We start from the raw sequence: 23,671 nt of genomic DNA on the forward strand, positions 1-23,671 counted from the left end.
CATCTCCTGGACAGCAAAAATTCATTTATATAGTCAAATTTCCGTGCGGATATTCTTTCCCAGTATGTGCCCTGAAAATGACTTCTTCTTTCTAAGCACCAATAAGGACACATGGACCATATCATTTGGACAAGGTGTTCTTTAACGATGTGTGGATATGTTTATTATCTTTGTTCTTATGATGATTCCACTCATGATACTTATAATAACATATATTTAATTGTGAAGGTACTTCTATAACATAGCCATGTGTATAGGTGCATAGCATCCCACTAGCAACAGGCTGTCTGTCAGTTTTGGTTAGGCATAATAATTACTGTGCCACTTGTGCAGACTTCTTACCTATCTAATATAGTTTATGGGCCATTGACTAAATCCCTTGGATAGTCCGACAGGATGTGCCCCCAACATGAATGATTACCTGAGTGTGAGGATCTTTGTGGTTGGTGTGTACCCTGGCCAGGGTGAGTGTGAGGAGCGCCTGTTTGTGAAGTTGGTATACTTTTCTGTGTGGTGTGAATCATTCACTGCTGCTCAGCACGACAGCCCAGATTGAACTAAACAGGACACCGTACCTGAGGGCAAAAGTGAAACTTACCAGCTCCATGGGAACTATCATAATGGCAACCCACACATGCGCACTAGGTCTGTGTCAGGAGCTGAGGGAATTTCCTAGCACCTGCGCAGTGTGATCTGGGAGACGCCGAGAGGAGGAACTCACACCACCATTGCTCTGCACACCTGGTAGGAGTTATACTGCTTATTCTTTTTATTTAAACCCAGAAACATACCACTTGGGAGCACACTGACCTTGAGGAAGACGCAGGCAGCGTCGATACGCGTGGGTCTTTGTATCCACACAGCCCCTCTGATCGGATCAACTGCACAGCACAGGGTTGCAGGGCATTTCACCCCGGAAAGCTGGGTAAGAGCCTTTATTGAAGGGTTGAAGTAGGTATAGGGCATTTTTGGTATTTTCATATATCTCTAGTATTTGGGACTTTTGTTCCATTGCCCTCCTTTCTTCCCCTCTATTTCCCTATGAGGGTTTATAGCTAGGAAATTAGGTTTTTTTGGCAGGCTCTTTTATATCAGCCAATCACACTGGTACACAGTGTGATTGTCAATGCAACCTTGTATATGGGTCGATATATGTGATCTGTTTATGTGCACTGATATTATATCAAATATTAGGCTGTGGTGTGTTTTACAATTATTTTGTGACATTTGTCAATTATTGTTATGGACTCAGTACCCCACTACGATGGTGTGGGTTTTTAAATGTTTTTAAATTGTTTTTTGTGGATTGTTTCTAAATAAAGATTGTGTATATTTTTTCTAATTACTGTGTGGTGATCCCAAGTTTGTGCATACACATTTACTTATGTGGTACACTGTTTAGAGTATGCATATGGTGATCCCCTTTAATTAATTTCAAATGGACGGTGCCCGCTCACCCACTTTTTGTTGGAGTTTTAAAGTAATTTCAGGATGGTGTTTTTGAGTAGTGTTTTGAAGTTGACCGTGAAGTAACTCTTTCCTGTACTTCTGCTATCTAGTAAGCGGACCTCACTGTGCTGAATCTGCTGTTCATCCTACGTATGTCTTTTCCTCTTGACTCACCGTCAATATTTGTGGGGGCCTGCTATCTCCTTTTGGGGTTCATCTCTGGAGGTAAGGCAGGCCTGTATATTCCTCTGATAGGGGTAGTTAGATCTCCGGCTGGCGCGTGGTGTCTAGGGCATCGTAGGAAACACTCCCCGGCTACTTCCAGTGTGGTGTCAGGTTCAGGTCACGGTCACTTTAGTTTCCATCACCCGAGAGCTAGTCCGTTTGTTATTTTTGATTTCCCTGCCATTGGGAAAATCATAACATCCTGCGCTCATACCAACCCTGGGACCGGAAGCTGCCGCGTGCACTGCAAACTGGGGCCAGGACTTCAAGGGGCCTTCGGAAGGTGAGTATATGTTTATTTTTTATTTTAAGTCTTTTTTAACCACGCATATAGTGCCCACATTGCTTTATACTACGTGGGCTGTGTTACATACTGCGTGGGATCTGTTATATACTACATCTCTGTGCTATGTACTATGTAGCTGGGCAATATACAACGTGACTGTGCAATATACAACGTGACTGTCCGATATACTATGTGGCTGTATATATAATATTCTATGTGCTCTGTGTTATATACTACATAGCTGTGCAATATACTATGTGGCTGTGTCGGTTCTGTTATGTACTACGTCGACTGTGCAATATACTACGTGGCTCTGTTATATACTACGAAGGCTGTGCAATATACTACGTAGCTATGCAATATACTATGTGCCTCTACAATATACTACGTGGCTATGTCATATACTACGTGGCTCTGCTATATACTACGTTGCTGACCAATATACTAAATAGCTGAGCAATACACTACGAGCTGTGCAATACACTACGTGACTGTGTTATATACTACGTGGCTTTGCAATTACTACGTGCCTGTGCAATATACTACGTGGCTCTACAATATACTACGTGGCTATGTTATATACTACATGGCTCTGCTATATACTACGTGGCTGACCAATATACTACATACCTGTGCAATACACTACGTAGCTGTGCAATACACTACGTGACTGTGTTATATACTACGTGGCTGTGCAATATGCTACGTGCCTGTGCAATATACTATGTGGCTATGTTATATACTACGTGGCTCTGCTATATACTACGTGGCTGACCAATATACTACGTGCCTGTGCAATACACTAAGTAGCTGTGCAGTCCACTACGTAGCTATGTTATATACTACGTGGCTGTGTTATATACTACGTAGCTCTGCTATATACTACGTACGCTGTGTTACATACTACGTAGCTCTGTTATATACTACGTAGCTATGTTATATACTACGTCGGTTGTGTTATATACTACGTCACTGTGCAATATAGTATGTAGCCTGTGCTATATACTACCTACATATTCTAGAATACCCGATACGTTAGAATCGGGCCACCATCTAGTAGTAATAATAAGTCCCAAAAATGGAGTGAAAGACTGCAATAACAGATAGTAATATAATACTACTTACTGGATAAGTAATGGGAGGTCAAATGATCCGAGGTCAGGTCCAGGAATGGAGCATTACAACAGGGTGTAGTCAGAGACGAAATCCAATTCACTAGTCGGGTTCAGGAAAACCAAAAAGGCAAATATAGTTTATAGGGAACAGGCAAAAGAGAAGTCAGGTCACAAGGAAAGAGTTAAGTCCAGGAAGGTAATAAAGTCAGGCTGGGTCAGGCGCAGAGCACAGAGGGATCAGACTTACACAGGCAGCAGCAAGTGTACGACTGAGTGGAGATCATGACAACTATTATATTATAGTAGTTATATTCTTGAACATGGGGATAGAAATATAGTAGTTATATTGCTGTACATAAGGGATAGTATTATAGTAGCTACATTCTTGTGCATAGGGGCAGTATTATAGTAGTTATATTCTTGTACATAAGGGATAGTATTATAGTAGTTATATTCTTGCACACATGGGACAGTATTATAGTAGTTATATTCTTGTACATAGGGGATAGTATTATAGTAGTTTTATTCTTGTACATAGGGTCAGTATTATAGTAGTTATATTCTTGTAGATAGGGATAGTATTATAGTAGTTATTCTATAGAAGTGACTATGTTCATATGGTGCTCACTTAGGGTCATAATCTGGCCTTGTCTGGAGGTGGTTTGATAGGCCTCAAATCATTAGATTAGTTTTTATTGTTTTACTTTTACAGGCTCCTCTATGACTCGATTTTAAAAACAAAAAGTCGTGGCATTTATCGCCCGTCCACCGGAGCCTCACTGCTGTTGGCCGCCATACACACTTGTGACCAGGTGAGTGAGCACATTTTTGACAGTTACTATAAAATATCATTGGCCTACGCATACCTTTCCATGTGTTTTGTTAGGGTATTTTGATGTCCTAAAGGGATGTCTACAGTTCAGGACCTTCCTGGATTAATCAGGTCGTCTTATGAAATAGACTATAAACATAAGGATGAATGACCTCGGGGAGATCAAAACATCCAACACCGCGGAGACACCATCACGTGTTTCTCAATGCAGTGATCCAGAATAGGGTTGAGCGAAACGGATCGTTCATTTTCATAAGTCGCCGACTTTTGGTAAAGTCGGCGTCTCATGAAACCCGACCCGATCCCTGTGTGGGGTCGGCCATGCGGTACGCGATCTTGGCGCCAAAGTCGCGTTTCGTATGACGCCGCGTTTAGTGCCATTTTTACAGCCAATGAAGGAGCGTGGGCAGAGTGATGACATAGGGGTTAGGGCGTGCACGCCTATCATCATTTTCTCGCTTGTGCGCAGTAGCGATTTGGAATGTGTAAAACGAAATTTTCAGTGCTGGGACGGAGTGAGAGAGAGAGAGAGAGAGAGAGAGAGAGAGAGAGAAAATTAAAAAAATATCCCCATTGATGTGCATAGGGTTTCGTGTTCCGGTCGATCCTCGACTTTGCGCAGTAATCGGCCGATTTCGCCCGACTCGACTTTTCCAACAGTCGGGTTTCGTGAAACATGACTCGACCCTAAAAAAGTCAAGGTCGCTCAACCCTAATCCAGAACACTGCCCCCATCCCTAAAGGGAAATATGCAAATGCATGTAGAAAAGCTGCGGAGACACCATCACGTGTGCTTGCGTTGAGAAACACGTGATGGTGTCTCCGCAGCTTTTCTACATGTCTTATGAAATAGAACTGTCTCTCTGGAGGAGCAGGACCATCCATGTATGGCCACCAATTCCCTAACTTCTTTGTTTGATAAAATTGATACCAATAGGCTGATGCTGATACTACATTTTCACTGGGGATGCTTCACTGCCGTAAACCATCAGAGATGCTCATATTACCCCATGGGATGCTGACATTAACCGCATTTGCCCTAACTCACCCAAGTTGCTGCTATTAATCCCATCATAGCCCATCATTGTTGCTGGCATTAAATCCAACTTCCATAGACCACGGGAGGGTGTTAGCATTACCTCCTTCTATCCTGGACCTCCAGTGATGCTAACATTAACCCTATTTACTGTAGACCACAATAGGTGACAACAAAAAGTCCAAATGCTCTAGACCACCAGGGTTGCTAGCATTTAATCCAACTTCCTTAAACCACCAGGGAGGCTGCATTAACCACATCTGCCCTAGACCACCTGGGGATGCTGCCATTAGCCTACCTTCTATAGGCCTCCATAGTTATTGACATTAACACCATCTTCCCTAGACCACCAGTATTGCTGGAATTAAATCTAACTTTCCTAAAGCACCAGGGCTGCTGACATTAACTTCATCTGCCCTAGACCACCAGGGTTGCTGGATTTAAACCCAACCTCCCTAGATCACCAGTGAGGCTGGAATTTAACCCCATCTGCCCTAGACCACCAGATATTTTGGCAGTAACCTCATCTGTCATAGACTACCAAAGTAGCTGGCATTAAATCAATTTCCCTTGACCACAAGTGTTGCTGAGGTTAACCTGAACCATCAAGGATACTGATATTAACTGCTTCACAACATTAACCACCAAGTATGTTGGCAGCTTCATTACATCCTGAAAGTCCAGATACCAGCAGGGAAGCTAGCATGAACTGGCGTAGATTCACTGCATCTTAGATAAAAAAGAATACAAATTTAAAAAAATGATTTTCTTTTTGCAAAACCATGCTCTTGAAAAGACAACACCTTTTTAATCTGTCAGTATTTTGGAAGGTGGAAACTTTTATTACTTAGTTAATCATCATTAAAATAATTGTGGATGCTGTTACAACCTTCAAGACAAATATTAATGTGTGAGACGTCTAGAAGGAATCAGTGTTTGTCTAAAGAAGTGCAGAAAAAGAAGGAAGAAACCACAAGTTAACAATGTGGAGTACTTGTGCTAAGGAACAATAAGGTGACCCTATGTAAACAGTTGTGACATGATCGACACAGGTTGGAAATGTAACTGATAGATGCCAAGATTGATAATGCAAAAATAAAACAGGTGGTATCTGGGGGCGTGGCCTGGATCTTGAGCCGAGTGGACGTGCCTAGTACGAGCTCCCCGGATTCCTCTAATTAGGACCCAGATACCACACCGAATTCCCTCAAAATACCCCCCAAGACTGGAGACCATGGGTCCTCTCACCTTGTCCCACCTGTAAGCCGTGCCGGGGGAAGTCCTGTGGCGGGGAGACGCGGAGCAGCGCCCGAAGCCCCTAGCAGGAGAGACGCCATTGCTGCTTCCCTGTGAAGCTCCGGAGACGGACCTGCTGACCGCAGCGGAGGACGAAACTGCAGAGCTGGCGCCGGGACGTGAGGCAGGGAGGGAGACCGCGGCACAGCACGGAGAGGATCGGTGAGTGTGGGAGTGCCGGCGGTGCAGGGAGAGGACACGTGTTGCAGCGGCGGCCATTTTAACATAGGAGCCGCTGAGAGCCGGCCAGCTCGCGGTGCGAGCCATCTGCAGAGCACCCCTGCTGCCTATCTCCATCATCCCCTCACGTCCTATTGTTCCATACTGCGCTCACCTTACCTGGGTGGAGGACGTGGGGCTATTCCCGCCTGAGACCGAAGTGGCGTTGTCCTGACAACCCCTCTCCCCTCTTCTTTTGGTGCCAAACACAGGGGTTACACAGACAAGCAGGCTCATACCCATCAACAAAGCTGCTTCTACGGCCCTGCTCAGAGTTCATAGGGTCCCAAGCCATATCCCCCACGAAACTTGAAAATATAATAGGGGAGAGGTATTTGCTGATAAGAGAGCTGGCTGCCTGATGTGAACATACTTACCTCACTGATCCCCCCCAGCCACATATTAGCTATCAAGACTCACCAGGGTATATGGGCAAACCCAAAAAAAGATCTGATTTACCCCAGGATTCTGAGTCTCACTCTGGTGATGTGGATCGCTTCTTAAATTCAAACAGTCAACATAGGAGCACAAGATCTAAATCCTCTAATAAAATCTCAAGTGACAGCTCCTTCTTACGTGACTAGTCAGCTTCTCAGAGCTCCCCTGATAGAATGACTGATGAGGGAGAAGACAATAATGATTTTTCAGATGACGTAACTGTAAATGATCTTAGTAAATTTATTAGAACACTCCCCACCAAAAAAGATTTAGAAACCTTTGCATGTCGCATTGAAAACTCTTACAAAAAAGAGCTCCATGCCCTAAAATCAGAATTCACATCCCGAGTTGAGGACGTGTAGAAGTCTCAGGAAATCATTTTACAAGAACTACAAACTCATAGAGAGGTCATTACTAGTCACGCTCTGAGACTGGAGGAGTTTGCAACGGGAATGGAGGATTTCGAAAATCGTAATAGACGAAACAACATCAGAATACGTGGTCTTCCTGAATCTGTAAGTTCATCTGATCTAGATCCCATGGTACAAAAACTGTTCCTGGAATTGTTAAATGATGAGGAAGGAGGTTCCATAGAATTTGACCGTATACATAGATCTCTTGGACCAAAACCGTCGTCAGAATCAAGACCCAGGGATGTTATCTGCAGAGTACACTACTATAAAGTCAAAGAGGCCATCATGTTCGCCGCCAGGCAAAGAGGTACCATTAATTATTGTGGAACTCAGATCTTACTTTTCTCAGACCTATCTAGGTGCACTCTACAACTCAGGAGAGCGCTACGACCTTTATTATCCCTTCTCAAGGAAAGAGACATTACATACAGGTGGGGATTCCCGTTCCAGCTGATAGCCTTTAAAGGGGGGAAAACTGCCATTTTCCGTAATCTAGGGGATCTGGCTAACTTTCTGGGTACCTTTGAGCTGCCGATGACTGATCTCCCCGAATGGCCTCATTACCCCCAACTTCCAGATATCCCTCCTAGATGGCTGAAAACACAACGTACCAAGCAAAACAAGAAAACGGCTCTTCCCCGGTCGTAACATGAGATAAGCCTTTCTCTCTTTCGGCCTCCTCCTGTCTCGCAGCGTGTAATATTATACACACACTAATTTAAATATGTGACATTGAATTTTGCTGCGATTTGGTTTCCAATTAACTGTGTTCCGTCATGTGGAACACCTTTCTTTAGACCTCTGAATCCGGTACCTATTACCGGGATAATATAGAAAGATAGATGGTTTGCCTATTTGCCTTATTGTCTATATTGTTAAGTTTAAATCTGAATCGAGTCCGGACAAGACCGGACATTAGTTAACGGAGTTTGGTTTAACATTTTATTTTATTTGTTAGGTTGTGGGGGTGACAAACAGAGGCTGGTTCTCACCTTCGGCTTCTTCCCACCCCGTTTGTTGTACTTGGTGGTTTACCGCCAAATAATTACACCATGACTACTTACTGTAGGTGTTTACTCACCACACACTTAGCTTCTCTCTACTACTTCCAACTTTCTTGCTTTTCCCTTTTCTTTTCTTCACCCTCCTTCCTTCAACCCTCTGACCTACCCCCATCTCAATAACCACACAAAATTCTCTTCAGGTTCTGGTCCCGGTGTCCACACTACCAATCCATTGGAAGTTACACTAGTCATGACTGGAATTAAATTTTGCTCCCATAATGTTACAGGGTTGAATGTGCCCGAGAAAAGAAGACAGATCTTATACTCTAATCATAAAAAACATATATCAATTTTGATGTTCCAAGAGACACACTTTAAGACTGGGGTAACCCCTAACTGTACTTCCTATTATTACCCGAAATGGTTCCACAGCACCAATCCTTGCTCTAAGTCTAAAGGAGAGTGTATAGGCTTCCATAAATCCTTCCTACCCGAGATTCTTGACTCATTAATCGACAAGGAGGGAAGATATATTTTCTTGAAGGTGGCCTGGCGCTCACGTACACTTATCTTAGCAAACGTCTACTTCCCTAATCAAGTCCAGCAGAAATTTGGCTATATATGTAAACGACTTCTGGAGAAGTTTGCAGGTGCATTACCGATAGTTCTTGGAGGTGACTTTAACCTCCCAATGAACTCACTAGTTGATGTTTCTTCAGGCAGGACTTCTTACTCACCATCCTCCATCAAAAAAGTGAAGAAGCAGATATATGATTTACATCTGGTGGATGTGTGGAGGGTCCTCCGCCCGGGCACAAAAGACTATAGCTTCTATTCCCAAGTACACTCTACATACAGTAGAATTGACTATTTTTTTTATATCCCATTGTCTACTGGACCTAGAGGCGAGGGCGGACGTGGGGTCCTTGCTGTGGTCTGATCATGCGCCTATCTATTTTTCGATGCAATTGGACCCCTCTGCGAGATCTAGCTTCTCTTGGCGGTTAAACGATAGCCTATTACAGGATCAGATCTGTATATCAGAGGTGAAACGTTTGATTGAGGGTTTATGGCGGACAATATCGGTGACCCAACGTCCCCCCCATGCAGTGGGAGGCTCTGAAGAGCGTTTTACGGGGTGTGTTCATCTCACAGGGGGCCCGTCTTAAAAAAGAACGATTAGCAAATATCGCTGATCTCTCCTCCCAGATTCATAAACTTGAGATGCAACATAAACAGATCCTCTCCCTGCTTACTCTGTCAAGTTTATCCACGGCTAGACAGAAGCTACTTACTATCTTAGAAATCTCGCTGTTTTAGAGAAAGAATTAGAAGTCGTTTCTATCATCTAGGGAACAAAAGTGGCAAATTTCTAGCGAGAGCCTTACATCCAAGAGGCCCACAAACATTTATATCCCACATTAAAAATGCCAAGGGTAGGAAGGTTCACAGTCCCAAAGACATCTTATCTAGTTTCCATGATTATTATAAATCTCTCTATAACATAAATGGTCAATTTAGAGATCTTCCCACCCATTCCCTACAAGAGAAAATTAAATCTTATACCAGCAAAACAAACTACCCATGATCTCCGAAGAGATCTTGACTGATCTAGAGAATGACTTCTCATTAGAAGAGGTCTCTTCCATGGTTAAGGACTTAAAACTAGGTAAAAGTCCAGGCCCCGATGGTTACACAGCAGGCTTCTATAAGCAGTTCTCAGAACTACTATGCCCTCCATTCCTATCAGCGTGTAATTTTATTTCCTCAGGGGGTTCTTTTCTTCCACAAGCCCTGATTGCTCATATTACAGTCATTCCAAAGCCGGAAAAGGATCCGTCGCTCTGTAGCAATTACCGCCCTATCTCACTAATATAGACGTAAAAATCTATGCCAAAATTATCTCAAAGAGACCTAGTAGCCTCTTGCCTCACTTGATCAATCAGGATCAGGTAGGTTTTATTCCTGGAAGAGAGGCAAGGGATAACACCATTAGATCTATTTCTTTGATTGACAAAGCTAATAAGGGAGGTGATCCTTTATGTATTCTTGCGATCGATGCAGAAAAAGCATTTGATAGAGTGGGATGGAAATTCATGTGTCAAACGCTTGAGGGAATTGGATTGCAGGGGAAGGCGTTGTGGAGTATCAAGGCCCTCTATGAGTTTCCTTCTGCTCGGGTTAAGGTGAACGGCTTGCTGTCAGATCCTTTTCATATACGAAACGGTACGAGAGAGGGGTGTCCTTTGTCCCCCCTACTATATGTTTTGATCATGGAACACTTAGCAGTTGCAATTCGCAACAACCCATCTATAGCAGGGATGAGGATCCAATCAGAGGAACATAAATTGGCATTATTTGCTGATGACGTGCTTATGTATGTCACCTCTCCCATTACTAGCCTACCCAATATCCTAGCAGAATTGCACAGATTTGGCTCATTAAGTAATTTTAAAATCAATTCACATAAGTCCGAAATATTAAATATTTCATTATCACCCTCCCTAGTCTCCCAGCTGAGCTCCTCTTTCCCATTCAGATGGCGATCTGACTTACCTACTTGGGTATAAAACTACTGCCAAAATCACTACAATTATATGACGCCAACTATAAGATAGCCCTGAGCAGGGCGGCGCTTGACTTGGAGAGATGGAACAAATTACACCTATCATGGATGGGAAGAATTAATACTATCAAAATGGATCTACTTCCGCGCCTTCTTTACTTCTTCCAGACCATCCCTTTGTTCCTCCCAGCGTCTTTTTTCTCTAGACTCAAGACAGCAAGAACGAGATTTATTTGGTCCAGGAAACGTCCACGTCTGGCATACCATATCCTGAGCAGAACTAAACAAACCGGGGGGCTGAGTCTTCCAGACATCTCACTTTACAATTACGCATCTCTCGGAACACGTATTCTAGACCTATTCCATCACAAACTTAGTAAAAAATGGGTAGATTTAGAGATAAAGCTCTCAAAACATAATCCTATAGCACAAATTTGGAGGGAGAGAAATCTGGATGCTCAGCGGAACGAACTACCCTTTATTACAAGAAACCTAATTCTTTTTATTAAATATGGTAACCAAAAGCTTAATATTTCTTCCATACCAGATCCCTTAACCCCAATCTCCGATAATCCAGACTTCCCAGCAGGTCTAGATAAAGCCTATTTTCTACATAAACATTCTACATAAAAAGATAACTATCCAATAGTTTATGATTACATAGATCAGGCTTCAATAAAGCCCCTGCGAGCACTCTTTACTGAAACTTAATCCCCGCCAGGTTCATGGTTTTTCCATGAACAAATTAAAAGCTATCTTACTAAGTTGTCTGACCGGAATGACATCTTACCCCCTTCGAGTCTATGTGTCTGGGTGGGGGTCCTCTGACTCGCACGATATCACTATTATACAAAATATTTCAAGAGCACCAAATAACTTCACTTGATTCCCCCATGTTTTTTTTCAAGATGGGAAAGTGAAATGGGTAAACCACTAACACCAGAGGATCATTGTAAAAGTCTCCTCTTCACCCACAGATCTTCATTATGTTCAGATTATCAAGAAAGAGGTTATAAACTTTTGTCTAGGTGGTACAGATGTCCATCCAGTATCCACATTATGTTTCCCACTACCCCAGATACTTGCTGGAGGTATAAAGGGACATATTCAGACATCTGGTGGTCCTGTCCACCTATACATAATTTTTGGAGGAGTATCTTTGAACTTCACAATAAAATAACCCTCCTTGAAATGCAACCTACAATGGAACTGGCCTTACTATCCATATGTGATCTATCTATAGCCAAATTCAAGAGAGGTCTACTAAGACACTTCTTAACAGCCGCACGCAATTTAATCCCACGCTATTGGAAGCAATCAAATTCTCCTTCGCGTGCTGATTTCATAGCAGAACTTTACCGCATTTTTAGAATGGAGCAACTGATTGGTCAGGATACCGGAACGTCAGATAAAGTATTTAATGTTTGGTCTTCTTGGATCGCCTTTAGAGAGACCGAGGAGTTGAATAAGTGGTTACGTTAAAAGGCATAACTGGAGCACCTAAAATTCATACAATTCAGTTTCCTTGGAAACGGGATATAAAATACACTACCATAAAAGGATTGCTTAAGTTCACTTGGACCAGAAACCGGATCCCTACTCCCCGCTCATTAACCCCTCTTCCCTCATCCTCTCCCATCCCGTCCCTCCCACCCCCCTCCTTTTTTTTTCCCCTCTCTCTTTTCTCCTTTTCTTTTCTCCCTTCTCTTATGCTTTTTCTTCTCTCTTCATAGCCTAGGTTACTTCTAGATTTCTTTTGGTTGAAAATTGCTATAGAGAGCCTAGACATCATCACTCCCAAATATTATAAATGAATAATATTTTAGAGTTCGACGAAAACAGAACAACGGGAGTTCAAGACATGTAATATCTGTAAACTTTTATTGTGAAAACTAATAGATTTATAATGTAGCCAAAAGTAGTTTTCCCACAAGATTGACATCATAATGATCAGTCTACATTACCTTGACTCTCTTATAAAGAGACAGTTACAATTGTATTTTCATGTTGTTAGAGAGACAAATGTTGCTTATATATAAAGCTATTTAATCATTATGATTATCTCACATTTTTGAATGTGTTTGTGAATGTAAATTGCTACTTTGACTTCCATGTATCTTTATTTGCAACTTAATAAACTTGTTTTACACAAAAACAGGTGGTATCTAAAATCTCGAGAGGACTGCCACCATTTTTATGGTCTTATGATGCCTAACCAGAGCCTGGGCTCTACAGATCATAATTTTCACCATACACTGCAATATTTAAGTGTTTCAGTATATAGTACAAGTGATCAAATGATATCAGGATGAAAAAAGACTAAAGAAAGAAAGAATAAAAGTTTTAAAAGATATAAAAATACCAAATGTAAAGCCCTTCTCTTTCCAATATAATAATAAATTAAAACAATAAAAAGTAGACATACAGAGGCTTGCGAAAGTATTCCCCCCCCAGGCATTTTTCATGTTTTGCTACCAGAGAACCTGAAATGTCACTGTTTTTTGGAGGGTTTGCATCAGTTCATGTTAAGAACATGCCTACAACCAGGGCCGTATTTGCCACTAGGCACTCGAGGGCACATGCCTAGGGCGGGGACAATGCAGGGGGCAGCACCTGAGCAAGTTTAAAAAAAAATAAAAAAATATATATATATTTTTTTAAAAGTCTGGGGTTGCCCCGCCCACCCACCTCAGTCCCGGCTGCTGCGGGGGGAGGGGGTCTCGGGCGCAGGGCCGCCATCAGGGCATTACAGCCCTGACTACTGTGTGGGGCAGAAATGGGTGCTGTACCTTTAAGCAGCAGCAGGCCCAAGTGTATCACGGTCCTGATGCGGGTCATGTGACACGCTGCGCGCTCTTCTTAATGTAGGAGCACTGGAGCAGACTGGAGGTGTGAGAGCCCTCAGGGATACTCCGCAGGTGATGGCACAGACAGTAAGGAGTTAACTGCTGTCAGCCCGAGGATTTCCTGTCTCCTCGGGTAACAAGGAACCTTTCTGTGTCATCTGCGGGGGAAGTGTTTCAGTGCTGCACTTCTTGTGCTCTGCCAGTACTGTCCCTCATGTGGTGAGAAGGTGACTGGGGAGTTTGTACAGGGAGCATCAGGGGGGTCTGGTGATATTGGGGGTCTCACCTCTGTGCTTGTCTGCCCCCTCAGATGTTGCCTGTCAGAGGGGGACCCTGCTAAGGTCCACGGCTTCTGTCTGCAGGTAAGAGCCCTTCCGTCCTGTCTCAGCTGCTGTGGCACTATAAGTCTGAGCATGCATATACAGGGGAGACACAGATTGTGGTGATTTACACGTTTCAAGCTGGAAGACCTTTTGCTTTTTTGTAGAGAAGCAGGACATGTTTGTGGGAGAAGATACTGAAGTCGGCGGTGAGCAGAGAGAGAAGGCGGGCAGTGTGTGAGGACTCAGAGGAAGCTGCAGAGAGGAGTGAGGTGAGAGAGGAGACTGGAGTCTGCTGATGTGAGTGAGGAGAGGGGAGGCTGGTAAGGGGAGGAGATGAGAGGCTGGTAAGGAGAGGAGATGAGAGGCTGGTGGGGGAGGCTGCTGAGGAGAGGAAAGGCTGGTAAGGAGAGTAGAGGCTGCTGAGGAGAGGAGAGGCTGGTGAGAGGAGAGGCTGGTAAGGAGAGGAGAGGCTGGTGAGAGGAGAGGCTGGTAAGGAGAGGATATGAGAGGCTGGAAAGGAGAGGAGATGAGAGGCTGGAAAGGAGAGGAGATGAGAGGCTGGAAAGGAGAGAAGATGAGAGGCTGGAGAGGAGACGAGAGGCTGGAAAGGAGAGGAGATGAGAGGCTGGTGAGGAGATGAGAGGCTGGTAAGGAGATGAGAGGCTGTTAAGGAGAGGAGATGAGAGGCTGGTGTGGGGAGGCTGCTGAGGAGAGGAGAGGCTGGTAAGGAGAGGAGAGGCTGGTAAGGAGAGGAGATGAGAGGCTGGTGTGGGGAGGCTGCTGAGGAGAGGAGAGGCTGGAAAGGAGAGGAGAGGCTGGAGAGGAGAGGCTGGAGAGGAGAGGCTGGAAAGGAGAGGAGAGGCTGGAAAGGAGAGGAGAGGCTGGAAAGGAGAGGAGATGAGAGGCTGGAAAGGAGATGAGAGGCTGGAAAGGAGATGAGAGGCTGGAAAGGAGATGAGAGGCTGGAGAGGAGATGAGAGGCTGGTGTGGGGAGGAGATGAGAGGTTGGTGTGGGGAGGCTGCTGAGGAGAGGAGATGAGAGGCTGGTAAGGAGATGAGAGGCTGGAAAGGAGATGAGAGGCTGGAGAGGAGATGAGAGGCTGGAGAGGAGATGAGAGGCTGGAGAGGAGATGAGAGGCTGGAGAGGAGATGAGAGGCTGGAGAGGAGATGAGAGGCTGGAAAGGAGAGGAGATGAGAGGCTGGAAAGGAGAGGAGATGAGAGGTTGGAAAGGAGAGGAGATGAGAGGCTGGAAAGGAGAGGAGATGAGAGGCTGGTAAGTAGAGATGAGAGGCTGGTAAGGAGAGGAGATGAGAGGCTGGAAAGGAGAGGAGATGAGAGGCTGGGGAGGAGATGAGAGGCTGGTGAGGGGAGGCTGCTGAGGGGAGGAGATGAGAGGCTGGAGAGGGGAGGCTGCTGAGGAGATGAGAGGCTGGTCTCATGCTGTATATGGGGAGGCTGTGTGGGGCTCATGCAGTATATAGGAAGGCTGTGTGGGGCTCATGCTGTATATAGGGAGGCAGTGCGGGGCTCATGCTGTATATGGGGAGGCTGTGGGGCTCATGCTGTATATAGGGAGGCTGTGTGGGGCTCATGCTGTATATAGGGAGGCTGTGTGGGGCTCATGCTGCATATATGGAGGCTGTGTGGGGCTCATGCAGTATATATAGGGAGTCTGTGTGGGGCTCATGCTGTATATATAGGGAGGCTGTGTGGGGCTCATCCTGTATATAGGGAGGCTGTGTGGGGCTCATCCTGTACATGGGGAGGCTGTGTGTGGCTCATGCAGTGTATATGGGGAGGCTGTGCGGGGCTCATGCCATATATAGGGAGGCTGTGTGGGGCTCATGCAGTATATAGGGAGGCTGGCTGTGTGGGGCTCATGCTGTATATAAGGGGCTGTGGGGGGTTTAAAGATCTATAGGTGGTGTCAGCATACTTAATTTTGCTCAATATTAAGTGGTACAATTAATATTAATTAATATTAAGTAGAATTATTTTCATGCTATTGGTTCGGCCTCCACAACAGTCATGGTCTTTCATCTGGCCCCTCGGGAAAATAAATTGCTCACCCCTGATCTAGAGACATGGAGTGAGAAGCCCACAGACGATAGCAACAGATTAGTCCGTTCTCTCACTAAATTACCCATCCAGCTCTTCACACTATTCTCTCTGAAACGTCCGAGCATTGCAGAGATAAACGTCCCTGTTTGCAGTCTGACTGATGCTGCCCGTGGTGTTGGTAGTATGAATCGACTGACAGGTTGCCCTTAAAAATCTGTCAGCCAAACCGTGCAACCATGGCAGAATCAACTGACCATGTACAGTGTATGAGATCCACCAGATTCTCACATGACAACTAATGGAAAGGTTTGCTAAGGCGACTTTCACATCAGCGATTTTCACCGTTCGCGGCAGACACTGCAGTTTTTCCGCATCTGTCGCGTAACATATCACTTACGGGCCGGCAACTCTGCGTTCGGCCTCATTCATTCCCTATGGGACTTGCGGACATGTGCGGCACTTGAGGCGAGACAAAAAAAAAACACTGCTAGCAGCATTTTTTTTTCCTGTTGCTGCAAGTACCGCATTTGCCGGATCTCAGCAAAACCGTAAGTGCTGCAAGTCCCATAGGGAATGAATGAGGCCGAACACAGTGTTGCCATAAGTGATCTGTTACGGATGCGGAAAAAGTGCAGGATCTGCCGCAAATGTCAAAAATCGCTGATGTGAAAGTAGCCTAAGTCACTGCCGATAGTGTCTGCATTAGTCATACTCGCCAATGGGGGAGGCAGCACGAAAAGTGCCTAGGGCAGCAGAAACTCTAAATACGGCCCTGCCTACAACTGTGAACTGTGAACATTTGGTTTTCTTTTCTTTTGTGAAGCAAACACCAAATAGGACAAAATAACAGAAAACTTCAGTGTGCATAACTATTCACCCCCCTAAAGTCAGGACTTTGTAGAGCCTCCTTTTGCAGCAATTACAGCTACAAATTGCTTTGGATAAGTCTCTATGAGCTGTCCACATCTTATCACTGGAATTTGTGCCCATTCCCAAGGCAAATCTGCTCCAGCTCCTTCATGTTAGATGGTTTCCTCTGGTGAGCAGCAATCTTCAAGTCTGACCACAGATTCTCAATTGGATTAAGGTCTGACTTTGACCAAGCCACTCCAAAACATTTACACGTTTCCCCTGAAACCCCTTGAGTGTTGCTTTAGCAGTATGCTTTGGCTCATTGTCTTGTCAGAAGGCGATCCTCCGTCCCACTATCAAATCAATGAAAGACAGACAGGATTGGCTGAAGAATATCCCTGTATTCCATCTATCTTCCCCTCATCTTGGACCATTTTGCCTGATACTGATACTGCCATCACCATGTTTCACTGTGGAGATGGTGTTCTTGGGTACACCATCTGCTTGATGTCATCTGACAATACAAAGGTGACATCAACCCCACAAATATGAACCCCACTTGCCACCATTACAGGGCAAGTGGGAAGAGACGGGCAAAGCACCAGAATTGGCGCATCTAATAGATGTGCCTTTCCTGGGTAGCTGCGGACTGCTATTTTTAGGCTGGGGGCAATATCCATGGCCCCTTACCAGCCTGAGAATACCAGCCCCCAGCTGTCTGCTTTAGCAAGGTTGGTTGTCAAAAATGGGGGAACCCACACACCATTTTTTAAATTATTTAAATGATTAAAAAAACAGCGTGGGGAATTCTCTATTCTTGATAACTAGCCTTGCTGAAGCTGACAGCTGGGGGTTGCAGTCCCCAGCTATGAGTTTTGCCTGGTTGGTTAGCGAAAATACTGGGGTACCCACGCCGTTTTTAAAAAAAATTTATTTACAGCGCAGCAGCGGCTGATGAACACTTCCATCCGCAGCACCTGCTCTCACTGTAATTAGTGGTAGCAGATGTCGGATGATGGGATCAGTAGTCCCATCAGATGACACCAGTGTCCGGAGGTAAACTGTATACCTCCGATCTTTTGACAGAGTAGGAACTGCGGCTCTCTGACCAGCAGGGATGATTTCACCTCTGATCAGAAACGGTGTTTGCCTTGTTGTCAAGCACATGACAGTGTGACAAACACCCGGTTTTCGGGCAGCCGAACCTGAACAGTAACACAAACTTCCATGTTTGGTGTCCATGCCCGGTGTCCATGCCTGAATAGTAGGTGTTCGGTACGGACACCGAACTTTACTGTTCGGGTTGAGCTGTGTTGGTTTGGCCCCAGACATAGCATTTCTTGGTGACCAAAACGTTTAATTTTGGTCTCATCTGACCACAGTACCTCCCTCATACATTTGTGGAGTCTCCCATGTTTTTTGGCAAATTCAAAACGAGCCTTACAATTTTTGTGTGTAAGTAAAGGCTTTTTTTTATACTCACGCTTCCATAAAGGCCACCTTTATGGAACATACGGTGTATTGTGGTCGTATGAAATACTAGGTGAAATGCCTATATTAAGGGTCACCAATGTAACTCAAGAAGAAGTGTGAAACCGGCTAAAAAAGATTAAAATAGATAAATCTCCGAGTCCGGATGGCATATACCCACGACTACTAAGAGAACTAAGTAATGTAATAGACAAACTATTATTTCTTATACAAGTATTTAGGGACTCTATAGCGACGGGGTCTGTTCCGCAGGACTGGCGCATAGCAAATGTGGTGCCAATATTCAAAAAGGGCTCTAAAAGTAAACCTGGAAATTATAGGCCATTAAGTCTAACCTCTATTGTTGGTAAAATATTTGAAGGGTTTCTGAGGGATGTTATTCTGCATTATCTCAATGAAAATAAGTGTTTAACTCCATATCAGCATGGGTTTATGAGGAATCGCTCCTGTCAAACCAATCTAATCAGTTTTTATGAAGAGGTAAGCTATAGACTGGACCGAGGTGAGTCATTGGACGTGGTATGTCTTGATTTTTCCAAAGTGTTTGATACCATTCCACACAAGAGGTTGGTACACAAAATAAGAATGATGGGTCTGGGGGGAAATGTATGTAAATGGGTAAGTAACTGGCTTAGTGATAGAAAGCAGAGGGTGGTTATAAATGGTATACTCTCTAACTGGGTCGCTGTGACCAGAGAGGTACCGCAGGGGTCGGTGTTGGGACCTATTCTCTTCAACATATTTATTAACGATCTGGTAGAAGGTTTACACAGTAAAATATTGATATTTGCAGATGATACAAAACTATGTAAAGTAGTCAATACAAGAGAAGATAGTATTCTGCTACAGATGGATCTGGATAAGTTGGAAACTTGGGCCAAAAGGTGTCAGATGCGGTTTAACAATGATAAATGTAAGGTTGTACTCATGGGAAGAAGGAATCAATATCACCATTACACACTGAACTGGAAACCACTGGGTAAATCTGACATGGAGAAGAACTTGGGGATCCTAGTTAATGATAAACTTTACTGGAGCAGCCAGTGCCAGGCAGCGGTTGCCAAGGCATACAGGATCATGGGGTGCATTAAAAAAGGTCTGGATACACATGATGAGAGCATTATACTGCCTCTGTATAAATCCCTGGTTAGACCGCACATGGAGTACTGTGTGCAGTTTTGGGCACCAGTGCTCAGGATCGATATAATGGAACTAGAGCGAGTACAAAGGAGGGCAACAAAATTTATAAAGGGGATGGGGGAACTACAATACCCAGTGAGATTAGCAAAATTAGGATTATTTAGTCTAGAAAAAAAGACGATTGAGGGGCAATCTAATAACCATATAAGGGGACAATACAAATATCTCTCCGAGGATCTGTTTATAATAAGGAAGATGAAAGTCACAAGGGGGCGTTATCTGAGTCTGGAGGAGAAGATTTTCCACCCACATAGATGATAATTCTTAACTGTTACGGCAGTGAGAATCTGGAATTCCTTGCCTGATGAGGTGGTGATGGCGAACTCAGTCGAGGGGATCAAGAGAGGCCTGGATGTCTTCCTGGAGCGTAACAATATTGTATCTTACAGTCATTAGGTTCTTTAGAAGGACTTATTCTGAAGGAATATAGGCTGCACTGCATGGACAAATGTATTTTTTCGGCCTTGCTAACTATGGCGAGATATGCCAGTATGCTTGGGAACTATGCAGCTCCTTCAGGGTTACCTTTGCTCTCTGTGCTGCCTCTCTGATTAATGCCCTTCTTGCTCGGGCTGAGGGTTTTGGTGGGTGGCCCTTTCAGGTTTGTTGTGTGGTACCTCGTTCTTTCCATTTGATGGTAATGGATTTGATGGTGCCCCGGGGGATCATCAGAGATTGGAATTTTTTTTTTTTTATAACCCAACCCTGACTTGTACTTTTCACCAATTTTATGCCTGACTTGTTTGGAGATCTTGAAGCGCCCACTGGAGCCGTGGGGTACTCGGGCTGGGTCGGACAGATCTTCAGGGGAGTTGTCACGGCAGCAGTGACCTGGTCCATTGCCCTGGGCATCCAATAAAAATGATGAGGGAAAGTTTGTAGGGGATTTAACGTGATGCCACCTGTGGTGTTCGGCAATGGATGGCCGATGCTGCTTAAGGAGACCGCTGGGGACGATGGTGATGCAGTTGGGATGGTTCTGCACCTCACAGGTGCAGCAGGGCCCCAGGGTAGACGTTGGGGTGCAGGACTGAGGGTGCGGGAAATAACTGGAGGACACAAGGACTGCAATTTCCTTTACCTTTACTTGTTAGTTGCTGGCACAGTCCTGGGCATAGGTAACAGGTGATGATGGGGTCCGGGCAGCTTGGAAGCAACTTAGGATCCACCTAGCCAGGTGGGTTTGGAGGCCTTCCTTATGTGCTATTCTGTTAGGTCCTTGCTGCTTTAAGCTCTACTAAAGTCCCTCTCACTGTCTGACAGTTAGCATCAAACATTTTCCACATGGCAGGCCGCTTTAGCCTATTCCAGGTGTCACTCCTTGATGGCGGCTCTGGGCTCTGATATGCTGCTGGGCCGCTGGGTGTTAGATGGGCCTGGAGACCTCCAGTCTCCTGTCCTCGGGATTTAGCTGCCCGGACTTCTGTACTGGTGCAACCACGGTCCTAACAGGCGCTCCAATCTTCTTGGTCTTCATGGTCTTGTTTGGTTAGTGGTGCCTCCTGCTTAATCATGTTGCAGCCTCTGTGGCCTTTCAGATAAAGTAAGTCATGAGACACTTAGATTGCACACAGGTGGACTTCCTTTGATTAAGCATGTGACTTATGAAGAAATAAAAGCATCAAAAAATTGGCTGCGGGGTGCCACAGTTCTCCTGCTAGTTGCCCTAAACAGAGGTGTAGACATTGAGGTTGCAGGGGCCGTCGTCAAGTCATGGCACTACACCCTATCATTATGCCTTTCTTTTTTTCAATTCACCATTTAATTTGTAATCGTAGATCCTACAAATAGTTCCTCATTAGTGCATCAAGATTAACCCCGCCTCTTTTTTCCCGCCAGGTCAGCGCTTATGGATTCATGACGCCAAGCTACGAGAAATATTCAGACCACTACTTTGACACCACCTACCACAAGGTCGTTTTCTATTCCAACCACAGTTTCCTTAAGGAGATGATGCTCTGGCAGAAGCTGCACGATGCCGGGGTGATAAAGCTGTATATGAGGGGCTAAGGTGTGAGGCATCACACCCAGTCACATGAATCAAAATGGCCACCTCAGTACAAGAGTAAGGAGGCCACCACCCTCCTTTATGCACTGGTGGGATAGGACATTAGCGGTACCAACCGTGTGACGGGCTCTCATTAGAACCTGCCTTTAAAGGTTAGGCTGGGCCTTCAGCTAGGACCAACATGCCGCTCCCAGCAGACTAAATGAAGAGTCCTTTGTTTTTATTTAATTTCCTAAATCCAAAAGTTGAAAAGCTTTCTCCATAAATTAGAATAAATTATTAGCAAATAAGTCCCCGTCACCACAGCTTCCCCAGACCCCAGACCATCATCTCCGTCCAATTATATAGCACAAATCGTTTAATCGAGAAAGGATCTTATAAACATCTGGACTTTAATATTCCACAAAAGTTGATGATCGAGTTTCCAATAATCCAGAACGGTATATAATCTGGGTCAAAACTATAATATTGTTTGAACAAGGAGTAGAAGATCTGAGCAGAGAGAACTGACGAGGAAATTCTGGATTAGAATTCAGTTGATCACCAAAGGGAATGTATCGCCATTTTATATTAATAATTATTGATTATGCATTCAATTATTTTTCTAACAAAATTGAATGTTATGTTTTAATATTTATTTCTTGGTACATTTTTTCTGAAGCTGCTGGAGGGCTGTCATTTTTTTATTTGCTGGTGTCTGAACACAACGCTTAAAGACCTCAAATATGACAGCTTCAGGATGTATAGGAGATGTAATTGGTGTCCGACCACATTTTATACTGTGGCTGTGTAAGGGTGGGCCAGGCAGGTAGTCATGGCTGAGGATTTCTGCTCCATCACAGTCTTCTGCTCCATCACACCCTGGCCTCCTCTCACATACACTCCAAGACTCCCAGTCAACATACCTGCCGCTCCTTTAGTAAGTGTACTCCTTCAGAGTCTCCTCTCTTCTTCAGGGGACGCTCTTTAGTCGATTTCACACAGAGACACACTCCATTGCAACTTTCAACTGAACAACTTTACTGACTTCAGGACACAGCACATCTATTTTTGTTACAGCATTAATACCATGTTCTAAGCAGTACACGTTTTCCTCTTTCCCTGCACTATTCTTCCTGTCACACACCACGTACCTGGGTCGCACCGTACCGCACGGTTTCTCAGAGACTTCTCTGTTCAGCTATATCACTGTCAGGCATCCTGTAATCTGTTTCGCCCCAGACACAAGCCCTTCAGCCCCCGGAAATCAGCTGCAAACAGGTGAGAGACCTGCCCTTCTGTCTTGGCTTTTTCTTTAGCCTCTGTTCAAATGCTATATTCATTATCAACCAAACCAAAAACAAGAAATTGAAGACACGCTGTAGTGTCATTATATTGGATAAAAAAACTGACACTCTATAGAAACATACAACCTATACTAGACATGGAGTGCAAAGTCCGAATATGTAAAAAAGTATATCAATTTTTATTACAAATTAACAAGTAATGACTCACATATAATAAGAAAAAGGTGATGGGAAAAAGTGGCGCACAGTGTCAACAAAATTCCACTGCACAAATCCATACATAGCATATCAGGCATGGGGTAAAAGCCAGAAAAACAATATACATAACCGGTAATTGTATATAACAGTATACATAATGCATATTGATCCACTACCACTGATCAGAGAAACAGAGTTAAATGCAATACACTGGGAAGTATCCACATCGTAACAAATTTATATTATCACATGTTATAACTAAGAAAAAGGACAACAAAACCCAGAGAAATCCATAGCATCAAATCAGATCATGGTAGTGATAGTTAGCCAAATAGGGGCATCACACCCATTGTAACCTGTGTATGGACGTGCCAATGGAAGCAGCCCCAACGCGTGTTTTGCGTGGGCTTCCTCGGGGGGGCTGTCTCTGTTCAAATGCTGCTGTATCCTATTGCTGTGGATGGCCTGGCTCTTGCCTAAATGGTTACGTGGTCACTGCTATTGCTGCTGTCAATGCTGCAATTT

General features: G+C 44.4%; 1 protein-coding gene across 1 annotated transcript in view; it reads left to right on the forward strand.

Annotated features, from left to right (window-relative positions):
- Positions 1 to 22,950, forward strand: part of LOC143766019 (alpha-N-acetylgalactosaminide alpha-2,6-sialyltransferase 2-like) — a 214,616-nt gene extending 191,666 nt beyond the window's left edge. Inside the window, exons 8-9 of the mRNA XM_077253349.1 lie at positions 3,788 to 3,887; positions 21,494 to 22,950. Of these exons, the coding sequence (XP_077109464.1) occupies positions 3,788 to 3,887; positions 21,494 to 21,664 (271 nt within the window). The 3' untranslated portion in view covers positions 21,665 to 22,950. The remainder of the gene's footprint in view (positions 1 to 3,787; positions 3,888 to 21,493) is intronic.
- The last annotated feature ends 721 nt before the right edge of the window (positions 22,951 to 23,671 follow it).

This window comes from Ranitomeya variabilis, chromosome 4, assembly GCF_051348905.1.
Source record: "Ranitomeya variabilis isolate aRanVar5 chromosome 4, aRanVar5.hap1, whole genome shotgun sequence".
NCBI lineage: Eukaryota > Metazoa > Chordata > Amphibia > Anura > Dendrobatidae > Ranitomeya > Ranitomeya variabilis.